This window comes from Heloderma suspectum, chromosome 1 (assembly GCF_057233095.1).
Source record: "Heloderma suspectum isolate Gila_16-S chromosome 1, 16-S_ref, whole genome shotgun sequence".
NCBI classification, from domain to species: domain Eukaryota; kingdom Metazoa; phylum Chordata; class Lepidosauria; order Squamata; family Helodermatidae; genus Heloderma; species Heloderma suspectum.
Window position 1 is genome coordinate 51,029,914 of NC_139458.1, and position 24,413 is coordinate 51,054,326.

Here is a 24,413-nt window from a genome sequence, read left to right on the forward strand (position 1 = left end):
CTACAAGCTTTGAATGTATTTTACTCAGATGTTTTTAATGCAAGATCACACAGTCCTCTGATACAAACTCTTTAAAGTGAAAAATTAAGGTGACTGTAGCCAAAGAATAATTTTCCATTTTTTTTTAAGAAAGCTGACAGTGAATTTTCTTTCTTAAAAAAGAATTCAGTTATCTTCCAAGCAGACTTGAAAGAAGAATTGAAGTCATAAGTTGTGATGCGTACAAAACAGGGATGTGATTTCATAGCTGCAGCATTATAGACTTGAGGCCCAGGAAGAAGTGTAAAAAAAAGAAGCCTTCATGACTTCAGTTGTTTCATGATTTAACAGCCATTTTACTCTGGCTGTGGTGGTATAACCTGAATATCAGGAAGGACTGATGACCTTCTATGAGATGATGACTCTGACAGTGGTGCCTGCTGCGTGATGAAAGCATAGATGGGAATAGTACCATCAGTGCTGTAAGGGGGAAACAGTAAGAAAAGGTCAGCACTGACATGCACATTCATCAAGATAAGGTAAACTATTGACCTCTGTATCTTACACCTACTATCCCAATCCTTTATTATATTTAGGTTGTAGCTCCTGTCCTGACACACACTTGTGGAGGTTCCCTTTTATGAGCTGCCCGTAAAGAATGTCTCCTGAAAACTTCTGTTGTGTTCAGTTCTTTATGGATGTGGTCTTAGAGAGTGAATCGTAGCTTTATTGATAAAACTGCTATGGCTGAAGATTAGCTAACTGTTGAAGAAGTAATTATTGTAACTTAAGTATTACAAAGGATATAAATACTACAGAGATTATGGATAGTTCCAATGATCACAGCTCCTTAACTGCACCACTGTTTAAGTGCAGATGTATTCATACTGATACAAATAATTCCAAGTACTATTACTCAGAAGTTTGCTCTCAGTAGGCAATGAATGAATTAACTTCAGTTCCCCTCCCTCACATGATGGGAGACTGTCTTATTTATGTAAGCAAGATCCTTAAAAAGATTACATGCCATGAGTGTAAGAGAATTTTTACAAGCACCGAGCCCGTACCTAAACACTATGTATTCCCCTGATTTCTTTCTCCCCCTTTCTCTTGTGTGAGAAAAGTGCATGGTCTTTAAGAGACCTTGTACAAGCACCAAATGATCTGGGCACTCGATATCCTAGAAGAAAGAGGAACAAGCTGTGTTTTGTTCTATAGAAAGCTGTGCGCATGTCTTTCTTGTTTGATGGAATCCTGAAGCCAAACACTTTAGAGATGTGTTAGTACAGATAAGAGGCCCTTTGTTAAGTTAAGGGCTTGAAGGATATAACTCCAGTACTTACAGCTTGGTGCTAAAAAATTCACTGTAGATGCCACAGTAGGAGACACTAGTTTGTGCTACTAAAGCTGTATCATATCTAGCAAGTGAGGCAGATCATTAGCTTGCCATATGATGCCCCATTATACAAACAATAAGAACAGGGTTGTACTGATGTTTTCTGGGCAGCTAAATAGCTCTTAGGATAGATACCACCATATGCAATAGCAGAAGCAGGGACTAAATGCAACATCACTGGCTGGCAGCAAAGTAGAATATCTAGACAGATAAACTGTGATCCAGTTCCAAGTCACAACAATGCAGGTCTTTTTTAAACCCTGGGTTGTTGTGAACAAAGCAGGAGCGAGTGAGTGTGCTAGCTCTTACTGCCTGATAGCTCCCACTACAGTCAGGCGGAGCTGAAGAATGCAGGGACTCCCCAGCCCCGGCTTGTTGACTGTGATGCACAAACCTGGTATACTGGATTGTTGGAGAGGCAACCCCGTGTTGTAACCCTGGTTTGTTTAGCTCCACCCAGCTGCAGCAGGAGCGACTGGATGGTGAGAACCAACATGTGCTCACTCCCGCTTCATTCAGAACAACCCAGGGTTTTAAAAGACCTGCGTTATTGGGAACTGGGCTTATAATTTCTATTGAGCACCTGTTCCTTCACCATTATTATGATATTATTATTTTATTACATTTCTATACCGCCCAATAGCCAAAACTCTCTGGGCAGTTTACAAAGATTAAAAACATTAAAAATACAATATACAGAGATTAAAATCCATTTACATAAAAAACACATGAACGGACAATATACACAAACAAAACATATCTAGAAGTGCAGATGTAGTGGCACTAGGCCTGATCTAGTAATGATACCTGATAACTGTACAAACTTAGCGGTAGAGGGAAGCCTAGGCTTGCCCAAGCTCCATAAACATCAATGAAGAGGTGAAAATGACTATACTAGATTGCAAACAGCTCAAGATCTAACCAAATTTTCTCTGATGGGAAAAAGGACTTTTCAGTTTGTTGGAGGAGGAGGACCATACAATGGTTTTTAAAAAGACCATGTTCTTGAAATAGTGGAACATAGGTGCATGGGAGAGAGTAGCCTTTCATTGTTTTTATTTTCTAAAGGCCCACATCAGGTCTGCATTACTCATCACTGTGAAGACACATCCACATTTTTATTAACAGGCCCCATGTTATGTTAATTGTGGAAAAGCATTTTGCTACAGTTCTAACAATATAGTGTTCTCTTTTTATGCTGTCCTGCTAGCCCCCTTTTCTCTCTCCACTTCATAGTGTTCTCTCATCTCTCTGCACAATTATAGGTCTCTCCCCTTTTTCCTCTACCTTCACTTTTGGTGGATTTGCGACAGAACCTAGGCCTCCTTCGGTTGCCCCCTTCCAACTGCCAACACATCACCGTTGGATAACACTTTTGCAGAAAGGAACTGCTGCAGTGGCTCTCACATTGCCAATTTAATGTATAGGGGAGGGGGTAGAGATGCCCATCAAGAGAGGAAAAGGGTACATTATGGGTACTTGGAATTTCCAGGGGGTAGGGGCACAATCAGGCCATTTTCAGCCCTGTTCTACATAAGTAGTAGGGGAAAAACACACAATCTCCACCATACTAAAAATAGGAAAGCTTTAGAAAACTACTCTGGCTTGTGTGTGTGTTATTTAGTTACCAGGGATGTTAAGGTCTATTCAGTATGCGTCTGCAACAGCCATACATGCAGTTATTACGGGACTGCTAGTTATACTGCCAAGAGCTACATTTGTCTTTTCACTGCTATAGAAATGTGTAAAATTGGTCAGACTAAAGATACTGGAGTGGAAAAACTGAGCATGTTTACTATAGGCAACCACAGTTAAACATGCTGCTTCTTTCAATACTGTCTGTACACAGCCAACCATGCAAATAAATACCTTTCTTAATCCAGACTCAGAAGAAAATTTAAAAAAATCATCCCATGGAAGGGGTGTTCAGCTTGCAAAGTGCTCAAATATTGCTAGAAAAAGAATAACAGTTACATTTATCTAGTTATTTCTTACCCAGATGTCTTTGTTTCTTCAAAATTAAAATTGGATGGTGTTATAGGAACCAAAGCTTTACTATACCTCCTACGAAACAAATTACAGGAGAAATCCTCAGTTAGTGGCACCTGTACTATGATTTTCCCCATTCCTATAATGTTTCCTTGTTATGAGAGTTGAGTGAAATGAAAGAAACCCTGTCCTTCGCTTAAATTTAGGCTCCCTGTTCTGGACCAGCCCTCCTAAATATAAAAGCACATTCAATCCACAAGTATCTACATCATTTTCACATGCTGATTTTCTGCCTGTTCACACTGTAGGTGGCAGTGACTAGTGTGGGCCAAATTGTCTATATTGCAGGAGTCACACCCAACTCACAAAAACAAGTACCATATTTTTTCAAGGTATCTGATTTGCACATAGCCTGGTTTGCGCATAACGACAACCCATCTTTATCACACAACCCACAATCAGACCCTTTATTTGTTGTTGGGTTAACCGCCGAGTTTTTTAGTCCCTAAACAACCCAGCAGTCCAGGTTCGCTCATTATGGTGCACAAACTACAAAGGAACTGATTGTGGGTTGGGTGCTAAAGCAGAAGAGGTGAGCGTACTGAAGGCAGCATGCCTACTCGTGCACAACGACCCATCAGTTTTTAAACTGATGGGTTGTCGTTATGTCCAAACAGGGTGATTTGTTCTGTCCTGTTTGTCACACTTCTGGTTTAGCACTCAAGCACTGAGCTGAGAAATGGGAAGCTACCAACTGGATGGACCCTAAGAGTTCTACAACTTTTGCTCACTGTAACAAACAGGACTTTACCGGTATCTCAGGCCATTCATTTTTGCAAAGAGTAAGCGCAGTACACTCTCCTTCTGCTCCCAGGTCAGTTCAGAAATATCCACCTTCCCCTTCTGAATATTTGTCCTACAGAAAAAGAAAGAATAAGGTAATCCACAGCATACCAGCATAAATCTGCAGTTATCTGGGCACAGAAAAATAGTCCTTAGTATATTCAGAGACAATTGGCTTTACAGATTTCACTTGCTTATATGACCTTGGATGAAAAGATTACCCTACAATGACGTATTATTTAATGAACAAATGATTAAGTTATTCTAAATTTCAACAGTCTCTAACTTATGTGGTAGAAAAATATAATAATGTATTTTATGTATGTAAGATTTCACATGGAATACTTGTATTCAGTTTTGGCTATCCCATTATATTAAGGGACTCAAGGTATTTCCAGATGAGGCTTTTATTGAGCCATTAAATAATTGAGCCTGCGTCATTCATGGCATTTGACAAAGGGTCCAAACAATGTTGCCTCCTACTTGTAAACCTCCCGTGTTTTCCCAGCACTTCTTCCATCTTTTTTCTTACCACCAATAATCCTTTAAGGAGCAAGACATGGAATAGCTGCACAATGCCTTCTAATCGGTAGCACTTAAAGCCCTCCATTGGGAAGCACGCTCAGAGTCCAAATATGAAAGCACTTAAGATACCTTGAAAAACATCCATGTAGAGAGAGACTAAGTGGGCTATCAATATATGAGAAAATAAAGTACACATTGAAAACTGTGAACTTTGAACTGGGAGATATTGGGTACAATCAACACCTCGGATTAGAAAAAAAGATAGCCTTCACTATAATCATGGCCTTACCACTGCTAGTACAAGACACTTCAGTAATATACATGAAACTTTAGATACGAATACTTCATCCATAGGGAAAGTCTCTTCCTAATATGCAGTAAGACCATTCTTGGTTTAGATCCTGAAGCATGTATATTTATGCATTAGGACTGGATAGACAAGTGGAGGCTCAGAGGCAAAATCCAACCCCCAAATATTTTTCATCAGGCTCCCAGCATAGTCCCTGTTCCTTAGAACAAACACTCACGACTACAAATCTCAACCATTTTCTCCTAAGGTAAGTCTCAAGCAAAGTAAGCCACCCCTATTGCAGCATGACCAGCTAGAGAGGCTTTGGCAGAGCCCTCCCTTTATTATGCACCTCAACTGCTCACTCTCTTATACAAACCAAGACAGGGAAATTGTAGTGAAGAGCAGAAGGAAAGATGTTGCCTAACAGCCTCTGCTGCTGTGCACTCCAGAGGAGAAGGGGGTTAAACACCCCTTTGCCTGTATCTCAGCTTGTGTGGCAACATTTAAGTGGACAGAGCAAATATGACTCTTTAGCCCTTGTTCAGTTGAAAATAGGCCACTGTTAAAGAATAGTTGCTGACTGGGGCCTTAAAGTTTCCAGATGTAATCTGGAATATTCCTGTTCACCCATAAAACATTTTATTTAAGAATTTCATTATTGCTCTCAGTTGTATTTTGCCCTTTTTTAAGCAGCAGACAATGCTGCATCTCCTTAATCTTGTGCTGCTAGTACATGAATGATTTCTTTCCCCCATCCCAAGACATTCCATGCTGAAATTTGTTATTTCACACAGCTTCCATTCTTGGCAGTCAAGGTGATCAGAAACAAAGAATTCTGCAATTCCATCACATGTACCATTTCTCTGCTTCCAGAAGGTCCATTTGCACACTGTTTGTGCTGTGCACATTGTCACTGAATGTTCTGATTTTGGGGTATTCCTCTTTGCCTGCAAATGCCGCCATCATTTTCCTCTGATATGCAGCTTGGGCCACCTGCTTGTAGCACTTCCTGCTGGTTACAATCTCCTGTTTCACCTGTTCCAGAGCATCTAAGAAGAACTTCTCCACTTCAGTCCTTTCATCCAAGATGTTCCTGGCCAATTTCTTCACTCTGCTCATCTCTCTCTCTTTCATCTCCAGCAGCTGCTGCAACTTTTCAATTTCTGTTTGACTTGCCTGGTTCTGCACCAAAGCCTTCTGCTGTATATTTTCGACTTCTGTTTTAAATTCTCTGGCCATGTGATTAACAGCAGCTTCCAGTTTTTTCACCATGTTTTGAAGCTCCTGGATTAGTGCTTTCTGCTGAGTAACTTGCAGGACCTTTTCCTGAACTAAGAGGTCACTGGTTTCCTTAAAAAAAAGCAAGCAAGAAGTAATATTCTTGAGATACATTCTGTTTATCCCACCACAAAACTTTCAGACAATTATAACTATTTAATTGTCTACATATTAATAAAACTGCAAGCTTTAACAGCTTTCTTTGGCAGATTAACTAAAATGTAAATTAAAATTTGTCCTGATTACATTTGCCAACCTCAAATAGACAGATTGCACAGACATGCCTTTTCTATTCATGCTGAATCTGGTAAAAAGAAACATAATGTTGGCTTTTCATTCCAGTTAATATGTCAGACTAGTGAATATTTGTATTTTGGAGTGAAACTATAATAGCTTTCCTTCTAGTCAATAGGTAACTGAAATAGAGAGTGCTCAATTGAAATCAATGTCAATTTATCTTTTAAATCTAGGTCTTCCACAATACTGATGGGATTGAACTAATTCTTAAGCCATATGTTTCAGAATCTACAAATAATAAAAACAAAAATATAGAACATTGTAATCAGTAGGTTTTTGAGATACTCTTCTATAAAAAAAGCCTTTCCACTTACAGAACAGAGTAAGAGCCTCAGCTTTCCAAGACACCTCCAAATGTCAGCATTTTTGACATCTCTCTCTCTGTGGAGAGGTACTAGTTCTAATGAACCTGCCCAAATATGATTTCAAGATCTTTATGCAAGAATGAAAAAGGGAAGAAATCATAACAAGAACCTTCTCCTGCAAGAGAAAGGCATTGTCCTCTTCCAATTTTTGCTTGATTTTTTGTAACTCTTCTGTTTCCTTCATATGATATCCAAGAGCCTCATGAAGACGAATATTCTCTGTAAAAACCGCTTTTCCAGCATTGTCCAACTGCCTGAATAAGGGCAAAGACAATTCAGCAGTTGACATCACAAACATCCTGTATTAATTGCAACATTTTATAGTGCACAAACAGTGGATCCAAAATGAGCTGATGGAGATAGCATTCATGGACGTGGTAAGACTACTTTCGGTCCAGCATCTTATTTACTTATCAGAAATGAAGAACCCATGTGGATTTCCTAGAATTAACTGTATTTTAGCATCTTCTTCATGAAGAAGGAACAGAGAAATCAGGTAAGTCTTACACAATAGCTTCATGGTGGGCCCTTTCTGCCAGCATTATAATCTTTTTCTCTGCTTCTCTTTCTAGGCGTTGCTGAAAGAAAAAGAGATAGTAGTATAAGAAAAGAGAGATCTTGGAATTAAGGTCAGGCACAAAATAGTGTTCAGATTTCAAAAGGATGTGGAGAAACTGTTGCTACTTCTCTGCCTTCTAGAAAATTACAAAAGGAATAAAGCATGAATGTTGAGGTTCAAAGCTGATATAGATAGCAAAGATTCCTAGATCCAGTACTTCCCCTCAAAAGCTGTTACCTATCTGTTTAATTATTGCTGGGGGGCGGGGGCAGGGGGAATAGAGGTAACGGGCAAAGCATCACAAATATGGATCAGTACAATACCTCTTATTTCTTTATTCAATACATATCCAGGTGGTTCTGAGTTGTGTATAACCAGGAGCAACAGAAGTGTTCCTAGAAGAGGTAGTACCTTCTTCACTCAAAACTAGTTACTACAGAAAGCCACCTGCGCACAGACTGCAAGGCCAAAGTTACTTCCCAAAACTATATGGACTGGTGGGAAACCAGTGCAGGCTGAAGCAAACAGCCTGGACTGGTGGGAAACTAGTATAGACTGAAACAAACCGGGATCAAGCATGCTGAAGAAGCATATCTACTATTTCCAAAGCACTGTACCTTTTCTTCAAGGAACTTTCTCTCCAACATGCAGATTGTTTCCTGATGTTCTTTTTTTGTGATATCCAGTGTATCTTTTAGCTAGGATTTTAAGAAGTACTTAATGATTATTTTAGCAATCTAGAGGACTGCCTGAAATGAAACTTCCTAGAAAGGTACCACACAGGTCCCCAACTCACTGCAGCACTTCCCACACCTATAAATTATTCTCTCATTTGTCAGTTTTGCATTCACTGTGGCTCACCATCTTTTATATAGTCTAGCTGTTCCCATTTTATCACATATTTTCAAGTTTGCTAATGTGCACTCTGTGAGCACTGTTTAAAACACAGTACAGACCCTTACATACAATGTCCCATTTGACATAGCTTTTCCTCTTCCTCAGATAGGTGTACCGTCCAAAATCTACTGTACCCAGTTCTTGAAGAGATCAATGTTGAAATCCACATTATATCTTATATGATGCAACATATACCTTATTTTTATACGTATCTGAAAATCAGTGTTATCCAGCTATAAATGCAAACAATTATCGTGCTAAAATCTAAGAAAAATAGTAACTTCCTGTCCTATTCTAGTTCGAAATTAATTCTGATCCCATGTCTCAAAACTCCATTTCAGTTTTGCAAGTCACACCTTGGCAGCCTTACATAGGGATTGGCTACACGAAGTGAACAGGTCCCTTCTAATAGTTAATAGATGTTAATAATAAACTCACATCCTCAAGTTCTTTTTCCAAAAGTGCTTTCTTTTTGCGAAATTCCTTTATCATTTTCAGCTCAATTTGAATTAGGCCAATTTCTTTGGCCTTTTTGTGGAATTTCTCCTCCATTTCCTCCAGCTGTTTTGCAAATTGTTCTGCCTGTAAATCAGAAATTTTTAGCAAGAGGAAAAGAACTAAGAGGCATTGGTAGGGAAAAAATCGTTACAAAAAACTCTGGCAAATGAACACATTGCTTTAGTATCAGCTTGACATGCAGCATGCCTAAAAGCAATTAACATAAAAGGCCATCACGAGAGAAAAGCTATTACTAAAAGGCTAAAATAAGTATTAACAAAATGAAGCTTCAAAATAAGGGCTTTTTTGAACCAAATAATACTATATCAGTTCCTAGACAGTTCTACCTCTGATTGTATGAACCAACTAGTGGTGAGAACGCCATCTCTTTTACTGCCTGATTCTAGGTGTTTATTCAGAAGTAAATCTCACTGAGTTGAATGGAACTTAGTCCCAAGTAAGTGTGCAGCTTTGGTTTATTGCCTCACTTTCCCATTTTTCCTAGTAAAACAAAAAACACAAGAGAATAGTTATGGATCTAGTCACAACGAAAGGCATGGGTGAACAAATACTTGGCCTCCAGATGTTTTGGTCTACAACTCTCAACAGCCTTAGCCAGCATAGACAATGGTGAGGGATGATGGCAGTTGTAAACTAAAACATCTGGATGGCCACAAGTTGCCCACAGTTGCCATAAGGGGCTAGAGTAGGATCATTAGAAAAGATAAGGTCTAATATCTTTACTGTGAAATAGTCTTGTCTAGCATGTTTATTTGTGAGGCCCAACACCCAAGATGTGTTTAGCCTATCTTCAACGCCCCATGTTACCAAAACTGTCAGAAGAAATGTCCATTCACCACTTGTTCACTCTCCTCTTTGGCCTTTTCCTTCAACTCGATAACCCGCTGCTTCAGCTTCTCAATCTACATATTAAAAAACAAAATAAAGAGAGAACCCAATCATTCCCGTCTGTCAGCAGCTCGAAAACTTCAGTAATTGCATCTTAGACTCTGTCCAAACCAACTCACTGCTGAGGGAAGGGCACTCCACATAGGGTTAATTTCTCCACAAGCTCAGTTGAAAGACCTGCCTTCTGACTTGAAAATACTTTCACTTAATTCCAGGAGCTAGAGGAGGGGTTCCTGATGTTATTAGTTTTGAGAAAGACATACTTTGCACAGATGCCCCAAGTTTGCAAGCACCACTATGTGAGCCCTTTCAGATACCACCATGCTACAGGGTGGGTGGTGGTATCTGAAAGACTGCAGTCTAATTCTGCCATGGGTGGACTGGAAGTCTAGACTGTTAAATGGCGAAGAAAATGTAAGTTTAATAGTGAACAGATACAACAGCATTCCATATCAATACTTTTTGGGAAGCTTGGTGGAAAACGAGGGGATAATAATTTTGGCAAAGGTGGTGTTCAACAGCAAGGAAAGTGTGGCTAAAAGGTATTGGGGAGAAACTCTTCCCTACTGAGATGAGGTTATTTTTCCCCTTGAAAATGGTGACAAAGGAGTCTAGTAGTGGCCAATGCCCTGAAATTCCTTCTAGATCATTTCTTCATTGTGAGGTGCAGTACATCTCCATTAGGCAACAGTGATCAGTTTCTCCATTTTGTAGCTAATAATTGAAACCATGTAACCAGACAACCATGATTAAGCTTTAAATACACAAACTAATCTTTGATGTCCGATTAGTTTTGTCGGACAGATCTTAGTTTGCTACCTTAAAAGGTGGCAACTCTACAAAGGCTGGCTAACCAAGCGACAGTGTTCCGTACCTACCAACTCTTCCTTCTCCGCGTCCTGCTTCTTGAGGAAGCTGATCACGTCGACTGTGTCTTTTTCCAGCCGCCGCTGCTGCCGCTCCATCTCTTCGTTGTTCCGGGCGAGGCGGCGGGCGGCCTCGCGGTATTCTTTGCGGGAGATCTCCGTTACCTCTAGCCTGGCCTCCCATAGCGCCGCCGCGGCTTTAGCCCTGTCCGCCTCCGCCTCCTCTTTCAAGGTCTTCGACTCCCCCTTCCCGGCCCCGCCGCCGCCTTTCTTCCCCCTGCGGGAGGGGAACAATACCGCACGAGTGAAGGGTCAAAGGTTGGGGTGATGGTGTCCGGGGGTGGGGTGGGCTTGGCAGCTTGCCCGCGCCCCATGCCCGCTTCCCTGCCCACCCACATCCCGGTTACCTACTTCCCTCCCTTCGCGCCTTTCCCCTTCCCCTTCCCCTTCCCCTTCATGTTGAAAGGCCCCTCGCCTCCGCTGTTTGTTTTTATTTCGCGAGGCGACGCGTTACTATGGAAACCAAGCGTCGCGGAAAAGTGAGGAAGAAAGGGTGCGCCCGTGACGTAACGCGCAATGTGTTGACGTGACACGCGGCACCGGCGAGATGTGGAAACGGGAGGGCTTTGCGAAGGCGGTGAGTGGGGGACTGACTGGTCGTGGGAGGGCGTTGAAGTGGCCTTCCCTCCCTCGGGGCCGGGGGTCGAGTTCCCTCGTGCCTGCCTTTCTGTGCAATCTTGGCTCGGTGTTTGGCCTCTCAAGCGTTCCTGGCATAGCTTTGATTCCATTTGCTGGGTCGCTGCTCCATAGAGCTCAATTATATGCAACCTTGACACGCATGTCCCCGCCCCCCCGAGACTTTTCTTCTTCAGGCTATTGCATAGAAGCAAGCGGAAATCGTTGCCGCCATTTCACCGGGTTTTTTAACCAGGTAGCTGACCAGCGTCAGTAAAAAACCACATGTCATTTCGCTACCTACGAATTGGTTTGGTTATATGCGTTAGTCCTGAAAAGAATATAGAATATTGCCTTTAATCTCACATTCTAGTTATGCCAGTGCCTCTGGGAATTGTGGCGCAGTGTGTGAGGGATGCTTTGGTGTAACACTTTTCAGGTAGCAACGTCTATTGGTTAACTAGTGCAGTGCCAACTGGACCTGAGGATGAACCAAACGTGCTTCTCTATTTTCCCTTAGTCGTCATGAGTTGACTTTGTGCCCTTTGTCACAATGAATGTTCAACTTGGTAAATCATTTTCTGATTCAGTAGTATGCTCGGTGGAGCCTTTTCCTGCCTGAAATGTGCCCCTTGAACTTCCCTGGTGCAAAACAAACCCAAGCTGGACAGATTTTCTTGTTTGCATTAGATAAATGATAAACCCAGGTTCGTGGCCAGTGGCCAGCTTGGAATGTAACATGATGCTTTCTTGCTTGCATGATTAATAGATTAATCTTTTTAGTTGCAAATGAAACCAAGAAAGAGGTAAGTGCAGACATAGTGACTTTTTTCACAGCTGCTTCGCTAGTTAAATTGCTTTGAAGTAACCTTGGAATAGAATGAAGCTGCCTAAATTTTAACTTTTTGGATAAAGTTATGGGGAGCAAGGCTACAATCAAATTTATTTATTTCAGTGATGCATACTTATACTTCATTTATTATAGGGTATGGGGATTAGAAGGTTGTGTGAAAGAGCATAGAATGGCATAAATGATTCTGGGTCTACTTCCCCATCAACTCCCATTTTATTCTTCAAACATTTGTGTAATGTGTTAGGCTGAGAAAGAGAAACTAACTGGGACATACTTCTGAGTAAACATTCTTAGGATTGTGCTGTTTAGTTGTTTTTCTATTCATGCCAAATTCCATGCTTGATAGCAGGCTCTGTACTTGGCAAGGAAATCTGAACTGTGAAATCTGTACATGGTCTTAGTTACTATATTATTTGAATGAGGCCAGAACTTCTGTGAAGGCTTGGTTAAAGTAAAACTGTAGTGCACATCAGGCTACTTTAGTTCTTATTGTGCCTTTAAAAAGGAGGAAAATTTTAAAATGGTGCAGGACAATGTTTGTTTTTTAAAAATTCCAGCTTTTCTAGGAAATACTGATCTACACTGTTTTGTATTTTTCCTTCCATTTTTAGCTTGTTCTGTTGATACTACTGTCCTACACTGGTTTATTCCTTGTTATGGCTCCAGTTCCATGAATCTGCGCCTTTATTTCACTCAAAGTTTGACTATTTTCATATCCTGCTGGGGAAACTACAGTTGGTTGCAAAACACAGCAGCACATTTACAGAGATGTTGATATGCATATTCTCTCAGAATTGTGCTGTCTATTGATAAAGTTGAGTAATGGATTTCAACTGCTGCTGCTTTTTAAACTTAGTTATAATTTGGTTTAGATTATCAAGCCATTGTGTTTTTATTGCTGTAAACCATCTTTATTTTTAATAGGTTGAATAGAAATTAAATAAAATTCAGGATTCAGTTAAAAATGCTTTCTGTAAGCGTCATGTGGCTTGGAATGTGCATTAAAAATCTAAGGTTTAGGTTTAAGGCTGTCAGACCATAATTTTACCTTTTTATTTTGGCGAAATATAGCACAGATGCTGTTATGCCCCCCTGCCCCCCATGTATATAGATGATAAATTTCAGCAGACTGGTTCTTGGCCCAATTTTTCATTAAGTGGACAAGTTGATAGCCATATTACTCTTCAGGAGTATGTCTTCCTGCTCTAGGGACAAAACTGATTTGTTTGAATTGAAGTGGGAAAGGACATTGCTTCTGAGGGAGACTTAAAGGTTCCCTTTAGGTTGTCTGTAGCTAGGTGTGAACGTTCAGCATTAGAGTCTGGAGCTATGGAAGGGGAGGGAAATGGAACAAAAGGCAAAGGACAGATGAGGTCTCTGTGTGAGAGGGGCAGCAAATTGAAATAGGAGTAGGAGAGTGGACGCAGAAGCAGGTGAAGTGTCTAGTGATTATGGACTCAGATGCCAAGTACTGATTACTTGTCAGTGGATAAAGATAATCAGTAGGCTGGTGTGCAGGTGGTGAGGATAAAATATAGTGCTGAAAGACTGGTGTATAAAGCAGACTTTGAGGATTATGATAAATTAGACTGATCATGCCAGAGCTAAGAACAGACAAGAATCTGAGCTAGGAACAAGCAAGGAAGACACATCCCTATGAATATGGAAGGTTATCAACAGGGTAGAACAAATTGATGCAGCAGGAAGAACTAGGATATTGAGTGGGGGAAGAGATGGAATTTATTGTCAAATGTTTTGTGTTTTGGTTATGAACAGAAACCTGTACAGTGATGGGAGGTCCTGACTTCACATTATTTAGGCACCTTGGAAATAAACAACAGGAATATTAATTTCCCCCATTATCATGGGGGAGAAATTTAATGCAGTTGCTCCTGCCACAATGGTCTAATGCAAACATAGTCAGAGAACTGTCATCTGTTCTTTAAGTCATTTGATTGAGTTTGATATTTCAGCATAATTTCTCTCTTGTGAATTCACTGAGCTGGGCAGAAGGGGCGCTAGATTTTTCTTTGAGGCAATAATTTAATATGGGAATGAGTATGACCTTTTGTACATTTCATTATCTTTCCTTCTTTGAATGTTATCTACTTTCTGGGATCTTGCGGGATGCTGATGGTGCGATAACCAGACACAGTATTGACGGGGAAGTTCAGTCTAAAAATTATTTGCATCTGATTTGGAAGTAAAATCCACAAAGCAAGAATAATCCTCAGAGATAAATTGGATACAAGGGGAGGACACTGAAACTAAACACATCTGTTGGTAGCTGTGGTCTCTTTGCCTGTATAATCATCTCTCTAAGCAGTGCCATCACAGCAGATGAGATTCTCATTGTCTATTGCTTTGAATAACATTTGTGTTCTGTGCCTGCCCAGTGTGACAGTCATGACACAGAAGTCTTGGCCTGATCACAGTTTAGCTGAATTAATATATTCGTTATAACTTAATTTATTAACAATGCTGAATTCCAAATTATTTTGAAGTTGTAGAGCTAGATCCTTTGTAAGGGTGAGAGAGCAAATTTATTGACATGTGTATGGCATTTTTAATTGTTCTATAGAAATCAAAAGGAGCAGCCTTAAACTGTGACCATCAAATTCCTGGAGCATTTGTAGCATGAAGTGTGGTGGTTGTTCCTATCTCTGTAGCCAGTCTGGCTTTTTATGATACGGGAGGGTTCTGTGTTGCAAAGCTCCTTTAAGTAAGATTTGACTAATGATTCCCTTGGTTCATAATTCTTTCTCCAGGAACTTCTGCAATTCTGGAAGTCCTGATTTGAACAGCAGCAACCTAAGGCTCCCAAGTATCATGGCACTTTCCTGCGTCACAGCCATTGCCATATTTGCGCTTTCCTCCATTTACTGCATAGTTTCTCATCCGAACCCAGAGATTTGGTTTCAAGACCTCTTCCCACCTAAGAAGTGTCCTGCCAATGCCACTGTGGAAGTTTTTTATGGCATCATGTTTGATGCAGGAAGTACAGGGACACGAATTCACATTTACACCTTCATACAGAGAAGCTCAGGTAAGATTATATGGGAAGGTTCTGATCAGATGTGATTCTTACGAACATGCCATGGGGACACTCAGATTATTTATTGTAAGCCTTGGCTAATTCTGACATCAGTCCCCTTGTTCATCATCCAAAAGCAAGAAAACTAACGTCAGCATTAAAAATTAATTCTGAAAGCTGGAGTGTTTTAATGATAGGCATTCATAAGCCTTTATTTCTCGTAGCTTCTATCTGGTTTGATTCCTGTTTTCATTCACTTTTCATCAGTTTGTTCAAGCTTACTTCTCTTTCTAAATAAAGTTTTTTGTGGTTCAGTTGGGCTGCCTAATCATCGTGCTTCTTTAAGGGTTCTGATTTAAAGGATAAGGCAAATTGGTGATTTTCTCATGAAAAATACCGGGGGGTGTGTGTGTGAAAAACTCAGAAGCAGACGAAGATGGAAACCTGGTAGCAGAGTGAGACATAGCTCTGCCCCATCTATTATATTCAACTTCTGAAGTGTATTGTTAGGAAAACAATTGCTAGGAAAAACACAACAAATACATTTTCTTAAAACTGGTCTTGGCAGAAAAGGAAAGGATGTTTTCTAACTTAGAAGGTGCCCTTGTTTCATAAGATGGATGACTGGAAAAAGAGGGAAGGATAATTTTCCAGGGAATAATTTTCCGGAAACTTCAGCTGGTCCAAAATAGGGCAGCAAGATTGTTAACAGGGAGTGGCCAGCGAGCTGATATTACACCAGTACTTTTTCAGCTGCACGGGCTGCCATTCCATTTCCAGGCCCGCTTCAAAGTGCCGGTATTAACATTTAAAGCCCTTAATGGCTTGGGGCCAGGTTATCTGAAGGATCGCCTCCTCCCATATGTGCCTGCCCAGACCTTAAGATCATCCTCAGCGGCCCTTCTCCATGAGCCCCTGCCAAAGGAAGTGAGGCGGGTGGCTACTAGGAGGGCTTTTTCTGCTGTGGCACCCTGGCTGTGGAATGAGCTCCCTAGTGAGGTTCACCTGGCTACCTACATTGTATTCCTTTTGGCACCAGGTGAAGACCTTTTTATTTTCCCAGGCATTTTAGCATTTTAGCTTTCTAGACTTTTAGCTTTGCTGTTTTAAATCTGTATTTTAAATTCCTGCACTGCTGCTAGGTTTTATTGTGGTTGTATTGTTATATTAGGGCCACAGTGGCTTAGTGGTTAAGACGCTGAACTGCAGACTGGAAGGTCGGCAGGTCAGCAGTTCAAGACCCGCGTGCCACGTGACGGAGTGAGCTCCCGTCTTCAGTCCCAGCTCCTGCCAACCTAGCAGTTTGAAAGCAAGAAATTGCAAGTAGATAAATAGGTACCGCCTCGGCGGGAAAGGTAACAGCGTTCCGTGCACCTCGGTGTTCAGTCATGCCGGCCACATGACCACGGAAGCGTCTTCGGACAGCACTGGCTCTTCGGCTTAGAAACGGGGATGAGCACCGCACCCTAGAGTCGGACACGACTGGTTGGGGACACCTTTACCTTTACCTTATTGTTATATTGTGGTTTTAATGTTCTATATATTTTATATTGTTTTATTGTGTGCCGTTTGGTTTTAATTTTTATGAACCGCCCAGAGAGCTTCAGCTATTGGGCAGTATAGAAATGAAATAAATAAATAAATAAAATGTTACATAATGTTTTCAGCTCCTTCCTTTGGTTTTTTGGCGGTGCCCATATCAGCTTGCTTTATTGCATTTCATTAAATTATGGCCTGTATTATCCCAGTACTTGTCACTTCTGGATATGCAGAGTGCACAATTTCCTTTCCTAAAATAATAATGAAATTGCACAATTGCATCCATGCACTACCACCATCTGGAGAAAGCGAATGCAATGTGCTGAAAAATATCCCCCAGAAAGAAGTGAAGGAAGGATTTTGGTATCATGAAATTACAGTATTTTGCTTCTGCATAAAAGGGAATTAGCAGATGAATCTAACATCGTGTCTTGATGAATGAACACAGTGGTACAAATTCATGGGAGCAGGTGGGGGTGTAATAAAGGCTCCAGTAATAAAGGAGAGGCAGCATAATGCCCAGAAAGAGGGATAGCATGAGGCTTTTAACCAGATAAGCAGGAAGGCTTGTTCTTACTTAAATGTGAACACTATATTTTGTCACTTACCAAAAAACACAACAAAAGGAACAAAGGAACAATTCGTTAATCAGGAACAAAGGCTGATGGACCATAGGATGCTGCATGGCACTGAACCTCCTCCTTGCATTACCATCAGTAACAGATAATGCAGCAAAATGTCAGTCTGGCTGCACATTCAAAAACCAAAATCACAATGGCCCATTCTAAACATTTACTGAGTGGGAGAAATAATGATGTTTTAAATGGCTGTCCTGTGAAATTGGTGAATTTCACTGACTACCAATAAAAAAGTGTGCTAAACTCCCATTCCTGAAGCTATTCAATGCTAAAAAGCAAGTAAAATTATAAGAAAATGTATAATCAGACATGTTTGCCGTGTTTATTGTTCTTCTGCTGTTTTTAAATATCCTACTTTGCTTTCCCTTTTCAGAATCTGTATAGGTGTGTATGTTGGTGGCTAACATCCTTCAGGGTGGAGGATCCAGACATTTCTCTTAGGGGTCAACCTTCAGGAAACAGATGTACAGAGACATACAGGAAAACAGACAACTGCCCACAAGCTTGAGTTCATTGTTAATAAAAGAGAGAAATGACTCTCTTGATGGATGAACTAAGGGATACAGTCTATAGTTCCAAACTTACCATACTTGCATCCTGCAGAAAGCCACTGATATCATGTACAGAACATGTAAGTGGCATATATTAGCAAAGGCATGTCCTCATAAGCATCTCTTTCTCCTCAGAGATAACTTTGCATCCTCCTAGGAAAACAGTGTGTGTGATAGGGAACCACCTACCCAGAAGACCTGTGTTACAAAGAATTGTGTGCACACCCCATAATAAATGGTATTTTTGCATGTTCCTTTTAAAAAGCTTCATCTCTGAAAGAGAGAGCTGTTGGTTGAATCACTGGAGGAGTCCGCTAAGAACATAACTTTTAGTTACATTAAGACTTTTTTATTACATCATCTTTGGTATTTATTAGGGCTAAATATTAATCCTGATCCACATCTTGTACATATGTTACAAAAATATCAGTTTATAGGTTCTAGAGATATCCTTTGCAATTATCTGTTTTAATATATATTGTCTGAAAAGGCTAGCCATTATAAAAGCTTTTTAAATTAAACTTTTGCAGAAAAGTCTGCAGAATTAGAAGGGGAAATCTTTGAATCAGTGAAACCAGGTCTCTCAGCATATGCTGATCAGCCTGAGAAGGTAAGACATTCTGATTGATTTTTGTGACAATTAGGCCCCCTTTCTCCTTGCCCATTCTAAATAAAGTTTGTTTAATGTGAAGGAGGAGGAAGAGGAGGAAGAGGGCAATAAAAAGGGGTGGGGGAATAGAGGCAGGTAAGGAATAGATGAAAAGAAGAGAGGGAAAACAAATAGTTATGACTATCAGGAAAAGACAGAAGAACATCCACTCACCATTGGCATTTGAAGGGGATTTTATTCTCACACACACACACCTCTCTCTCTCTCTCTCTCAAGCTGCCTTATAACAGGTCAGGCTAGTTGTCTATCTGGCTTATTACTGCCCACTCTGACTGGAAGACAATGGTTCTCCAAGCTCTTCCCCATCAACTGCTACCTGGTCCCTTTAACTGGAAACACCGGAGGTTGAGCCTGGGACCTGCTGCATGCAAAGCATGTGCTCTGCCACTGAGCTAACTGCCTCCCCGCCCCGCATACAGCACCGTCAGCGTACATGGCGCTTTTCAGAGATCTATAAGGGAAAAGAAATAGACAGGTCCCTGCCCTCAAGGACATTACAATCTAAGATAAACAATAGGAAAGATAAGAGGCATTGGGGTAAGAGAGACGTGGATAGCAAGGGGTGAATGTCAGCAAATGTAATTTCATGTACTTTAAACTAGGATTGGAAGCAATGATTAAGGGACTGAGCCCTTTTAAATCCTTACAAGAAAAGGTCTGGTTTTAAGGAAGTGATTGAAGGAAGAGTACTTTGCCCAACCCTACCAATGTTTATGTTTTGTTTTCTGTTAATCTCTAGGGAGCTGAAACTGTCAGAAAATTGTTAGACATGGCCAAAGAAGCTGTGCCACCCAGCCACTGGGAAAAGACCCCAGTAGTATTGAAAGCCACAGCTGGTCTGAGGCTGTTAGCAGAGCACAAAGCCCAAGCTCTACTCTCAGAGGTAATACTGGGTTGTATTGCAAGGGGAGGGGGTGTCATTATGCAAAATTGGGAGTCTTCCTTAATGGTATCTCTCAGTGCCTGCCTATGTGTACTTTTTGCCATAGTTGTGTATTTTTATTGCCCTATCAGGGTTGGGTGATGCACTTCTAAATCCTGTAGCTGCTCTTATTCTTAATAAGGGTGAGGTGTTAATAAGGCAGGAGATAGTCCTGTTTTTATTTATGATATCTGGAGGCTAGATGAAAAGAATTAAACCTATACTCAACTTGCTTTTCGTTCCACTGCTTTTTGTAGGAGAGGAATGTTGTGACATCCACACACTCCATTCTGTGAATGGCTCCAAGTTCTAAGAATATCACCCATTTTTTTCCTTTCCATAGGTCAAGGTGGTCTTTGAAGAATCTCCTTTTCTAGTTCCTGATAATTCTGTTAGCATCATGGATGGATCTTATGAAGGTGGGTCCTGGGAGGGATCTTAGAAAGGTTAGTCCTTGGAGAACGAAAAGGGATAAGACCAAGTGGGGAGAAATAATTATGGAAGCAAGCAGAATGGGAAGAGCCCCTCTGGGTTGAATGAAAAGTAAAATATTTCTAGTGTTTTTATTTGTTATTAAATTTTGTTATTAAATTTATTAATCGCCCATCTGGCTGGTCACCCAGCCGCTCTGGGCGATGTACAGCATACGATAAAACAGTTTAAAACAATAAAATTCTACAATAAAAACATTTTCTAAAATACCCTAACCCACCCCAAATGCCTGCCTGAACAACCACGTTTTTAATGCACGACGGAAGCTCATTAAAGAGGGGGCATGACGGAGTTCCCTAGGGAGGGAGTTCTACAGAGTGGGGGCCACCACAGAAAAGGCCCTCTCCCTCGTCCCCACCAGTCTAGCTGTCCTGGCTGATGGGACAGAGAGAAGGCCATCCGAGGCTGATCTTGTTAAGCGGCCTGTCTGGTGCTGCTGGAGGCGCTCCTTAAGATAGGCTGGGCTGGAACCATATAGGGTTTTAAAGGTCAAAACCAACACCTTGAATATGGCCCGGAAAACAACTGGTAACCAGTGCAACTCCTTCAGCACTGGAGTGATGTGATCTCGCCGGCGGCTGCCTTTAATCAGGCGAGCCGCTGCGTTCTGTACCAGCTGCAGCTTCCGAACCATCTTCAAGGGTAACCCCACGTAGAGCGCATTACAGTAGTCTAAACGAGAGGAGACCAGGGCATGTACTACCGATGGGAGCAGATGGTCAGGAAGGAAGGGGCACAGCCGCCGTATCAGATGGAGTTGATACAGTGCTGTCCGGCTCACAGCTGACACTTGAGCCTCCATGGACAGCTGGGAGTCCAAAATGACCCCCAGGCTGCGGACCTGGTCTTTCAAGGGTAGCCGTACCCCATTCAACACCAGGTCAACATCCCCCAGCCTCCTCTTGTCTCCCACCAAAAGTACCTCGGTCTTGTCAGGGTTCAGCTTCAGCTTCTTCCTCCCCATCCAGCCACTCACGGTCTCCAGACATTTGGACAGGGATTCTATGGCCAACCTTGGTGAAGATTTGAATGAGAGGTAGAGCTGCGTGTCATCCGCATATTGATGACACCGCACCCCAAACCTCCTGATAATAGCCCCCAGCGGCTTCACATAGATATTAAATAGCATCGGGGAGAGGATGGAACCCTGTGGCACCCCACAAGTGAGTGGCCACGGGTCCGAAACCTCCTCTCCCAGTGCTACCCTCTGGTACCTGCCGGAGAGGAAGGACCGGAATCACCGCAATACGGTGTCTCCAATGCCCAACCCCTCCAGGCGGTCCAGGAGGATACTGTGGTCAACGGTATCAAAAGCCGCTGAGAGGTCGAGGAGAACAAGGAAGGAGCATTCACCCCTATCCAGAGCCCTCCTCATATCATCTACCAAGGTGACCAAGGCCGTTTCTGTCCCATGCCCAAGCCTGAAGCCCGACTGAAATGGGTCTAGATAATCAGTTTCTTCCAAGTGTTGCTCTCAAGGTAGGAAAAACTACAGTATCTTATTTATAGTCTTGTGCTATATTCACTGAAATGGTCTAGAAAATTATGAGACACATTTCTAAATTTTGGGGAACCCACTTTTCTAGATTAATTTGACCAAGCTGAAAATTACTGTTCCCAACCATGTTTATCAACTAGAAGCCCAGAATTCAAGATGGTATCCAACCTGGTGTTGAACTAATGCTTCCTGTTTCTATGGCTGAATAGGAGATTGTTTCTCTCAGTCAGTAACTGAATTGGGGGATTCAGGTACCTACAAAATCAATACACAAAAGATGACTCCTGAATTTGAATAGTAAAGAAAAATGGCGGCGGGGCGGGAGGAGAATTGGAGTGCAAGAAGATCCACCTTCTGGGTGTATAAATCTGAGGCAGCTGCTGAGGGAGACATAGAGAAAGGCTGCTTGGTTATACTGGTAAATCTCATAAAGAAAATACTACTAGATGAAAAGCAGTCTGCATGAGGCATGTAAACTCTTCCTGGAGTTTACAGTTAGCACAAACTCAAGGAAATTGGCATGGTGAGTAAATTCTGTGTATCTAGGCTGAATCTGACATCTGAAGGGAAGTGGTTGCTTATTTCATCACATATATTGTTTGTAACGCAGCCCACATTTACCACATGATCTTCAACTCACTTCCCATAGTGAATTTTTTTTAAGATGATGTTAACGATGGTGATGCAATTTTAGGCAATAGCAGAGGCCCTACCTGCAAGTTTACAGTCTAAATATGGGCTGAGATAGTTTTGCACTGCTCTCAGTTTGCCATCACATCATGGTTATGGTTGTTTGTTTTTGAGATTTTTTGTTTGAAGTTGTTTTAGATATATGTTTCTTTTGTGTATATTGTCTGTTCATGTGTTTTTTATGTTGTTGTTGTTCAGTCGTGTCCAGCTCTTCGTGATCCCATGGACCATAGCACGCCGGGCCTTCCTGTCCTCCGCTCTCTCCCGGAGCGTGCTCAAGTTCATATTCATTGCATCAGTGATGCTATCTAGCCATCTCATCCTCTGCCGTCCCCTTCTCCTTTTGCCTTCAATCTTTCCCAGCATCAGGGTCTTTTCCAGCGACTTTTCTCTTCGCATTAGGTGGCCAAAATATTTGAGCTTCAGCTTCAGTATCTGTCCTTCCAATGAGCAGTCAGGGTTGATTTCCTTTAGGATGGACTGATTTGACCTCCTTGCAGTCCAAGGGACTCGTAAGAGTCTTCTCCAGCACCACAGTTCGAAGGCATCAATTTTCCTGCACTCAGCCTTCCTTATAGTCCAGCTCTCACAGCCATACGTTACTACTGGGAAAACCATAGCTTTGATGATACAAACGTTTGTCGGCAAGGTGATGTCTCTGCTTCTTACTATGCTGTCTAGGTTTGCCATAGCTTTTCTCCCAAGGAGCAAGCGTCTTTTAATTTCATGGCTACAGTCACTGTCTGCGGTGATCTTGGAGCCCAAGAAAATATAATCTGTCACTGCTTCCATTTCTTCCCCTTCTGTATGCCAGGAAGTGATGGGGCCAGATGCCATGATCTTAGTTTTTGTAACGTTGAGTTTCAAACCAGCTTTTGCACTCTCCACTTTCACCCTCAACAAGAGGCTCTTTAGATCCTCTTCGCTGCCATTAGAGTGGTATCGTCTGCGTATCTGAGGTTGTTGATAATTCTCCCGGCAATCTTAATTCTGAGCTGTGATTCATCCATCCTGGCGTTTCTCATGATGTACTCTGCATATAAGTTAAATAAGCAGGGCGACAATATGCAGCCTTGTCATACTCCTTTCCCAATTTTTGAACCAATCAATATCCGTCCTTCCAATGAGCAGTCAGGGTTGATTTCCTTTAGGATTGACGTTTTTTATGTAAATGGCTTTTAATCTCTGTATACTGTGTTTTTAATGTTTTTAATCTTTGTAAACCACCCAGAGAGCTTTGGCTATTGAGCGGTATAGAAATGTAATAAAGAATAATCAAGAATACTTACCACATACCAAGCTCAGCCTGTATCCCTTCAACCCATTTCTTCATTATGACAATTTTCATTTGAGTGAGCTGTCCAAAAGTAGGTGTAGTTAAGAATGTCTTTTAGAGTTGGTTTGGGTAAAGCTGATGCAATAATTCTGTAAGGGTTATCTCAAAAGACTGATTTGAAGGTATGTGAAATGAAGCTGAGTATCTTTTAAAAGTGGAAATTAATTAAGGTCTTAATTAAAGTCTCAGCAGTGAAGGCTGAGAAAAAGCCTAGTGCATACTAGAAACCTAGGCAAGGAACGAAATGAGATTCTGCTTGGACAACTAGAGATAACTGATTGAAAGAAATGCACACAGTGCAGTAACAGTGGGTATCTGGTAGATTGCATTTCAGGTCTAAAAATGGAAGGACTTTCAATTGTTTTTTCTTCCTCCTTACAGGTATTCTAGCCTGGATCACTGTGAATTTTTTGACAGGTAATTGCTGCCACATGGTTCAGTTTGAAGACTTGGGTAGAGTCTGTTGCAAAAATCGGGCAAGCAGCCCATTGACAGCAGAATATTAATCTTGTGCATCCACTACATTCTTACACTTCTGTTGCTGAAATCCATCCAAGGCCCTGAAGGCCAAATAACAACATGGGATCCCTCATGGCATATGGATAATATTTGAACATTTGCAATGTTGCCTGCAGGGCAGTTGTATGGCCAGAACCAGCAGACAGTGGGGACCCTGGACCTGGGAGGAGCCTCAACGCAGATCACATTTCTGCCACAGCTGGAGGTGAGGAGTAGGTACAATTCAGTCTTGTTGGGGCTGCCATCATGTTGGATAATCTGGTGCAGGTGTCCAAATTATTTTGTTTTTCTATTTCACCTTGA

The 24,413-nt window shown here is 41.5% G+C and overlaps 2 protein-coding genes across 7 annotated transcripts in view; one reads left to right on the plus strand and one right to left on the minus strand.

Annotated features, from left to right (window-relative positions):
* Positions 1-11,554, minus strand: BBOF1 (basal body orientation factor 1). The gene is made up of 11 exons (XM_084842727.1): positions 11,105-11,554; positions 10,706-10,970; positions 9,776-9,841; positions 8,859-9,002; positions 8,141-8,221; positions 7,472-7,542; positions 7,074-7,218; positions 5,881-6,374; positions 4,176-4,280; positions 3,371-3,439; positions 1-459 (listed from the first exon to the last, which is right to left on the minus strand). Exons 1-11 carry the CDS (start codon positions 11,479-11,481, stop codon positions 336-338), a joined length of 1,941 nt encoding a protein of 646 aa, XP_084698853.1. The 5' UTR covers positions 11,482-11,554; the 3' UTR covers positions 1-335.
* The window catches only part of ENTPD5 (ectonucleoside triphosphate diphosphohydrolase 5 (inactive)), a 27,559-nt gene continuing 14,427 nt past the window's right edge, over positions 11,282-24,413 (plus strand). For 3 of the 6 annotated variants that reach the window (XR_014788993.1, XM_084842794.1, XM_084842832.1), the window contains exons 1-7: positions 11,282-11,330; positions 14,990-15,267; positions 18,514-18,593; positions 19,393-19,536; positions 19,919-19,994; positions 23,973-24,008; positions 24,227-24,315. Coding sequence is in view for 4 of the 6 variants with exons in the window: in XM_084842794.1 (XP_084698920.1) it covers positions 15,051-15,267; positions 18,514-18,593; positions 19,393-19,536; positions 19,919-19,994; positions 23,973-24,008; positions 24,227-24,315 (642 nt within the window). In the remaining 2 variants the exon portion in view is untranslated. Of the gene's footprint in view, positions 11,625-14,989; positions 15,268-18,513; positions 18,594-19,392; positions 19,537-19,918; positions 19,995-23,972; positions 24,009-24,226; positions 24,316-24,413 lie in introns of all 6 variants that reach the window. The other 3 variants (XR_014788994.1, XM_084842820.1, XM_084842804.1) reach the window with 2 other exon arrangements.

What these genes read in the sequence shown, in the direction of transcription:
- BBOF1 (XM_084842727.1), bottom strand. Translation starts at nt 11,481, where the DNA reads ATGGAATCAAAGCTATGCCAGGAACGCTTGAGAGGCCAAACACCGAGC. An exon ending in TGGAAAAAGAACTTGAGGAT is followed by an intron (nt 8,222 to 8,858) that starts GTGAGTTTATTA and finishes TTAAAATCCTAG; the next exon opens with CTAAAAGATACACTGGATAT. An exon ending in GAAAGTTCCTTGAAGAAAAG is followed by an intron (nt 7,543 to 8,140) that starts GTACAGTGCTTT and finishes TTTTTCTTTCAG; the next exon opens with CAACGCCTAGAAAGAGAAGC.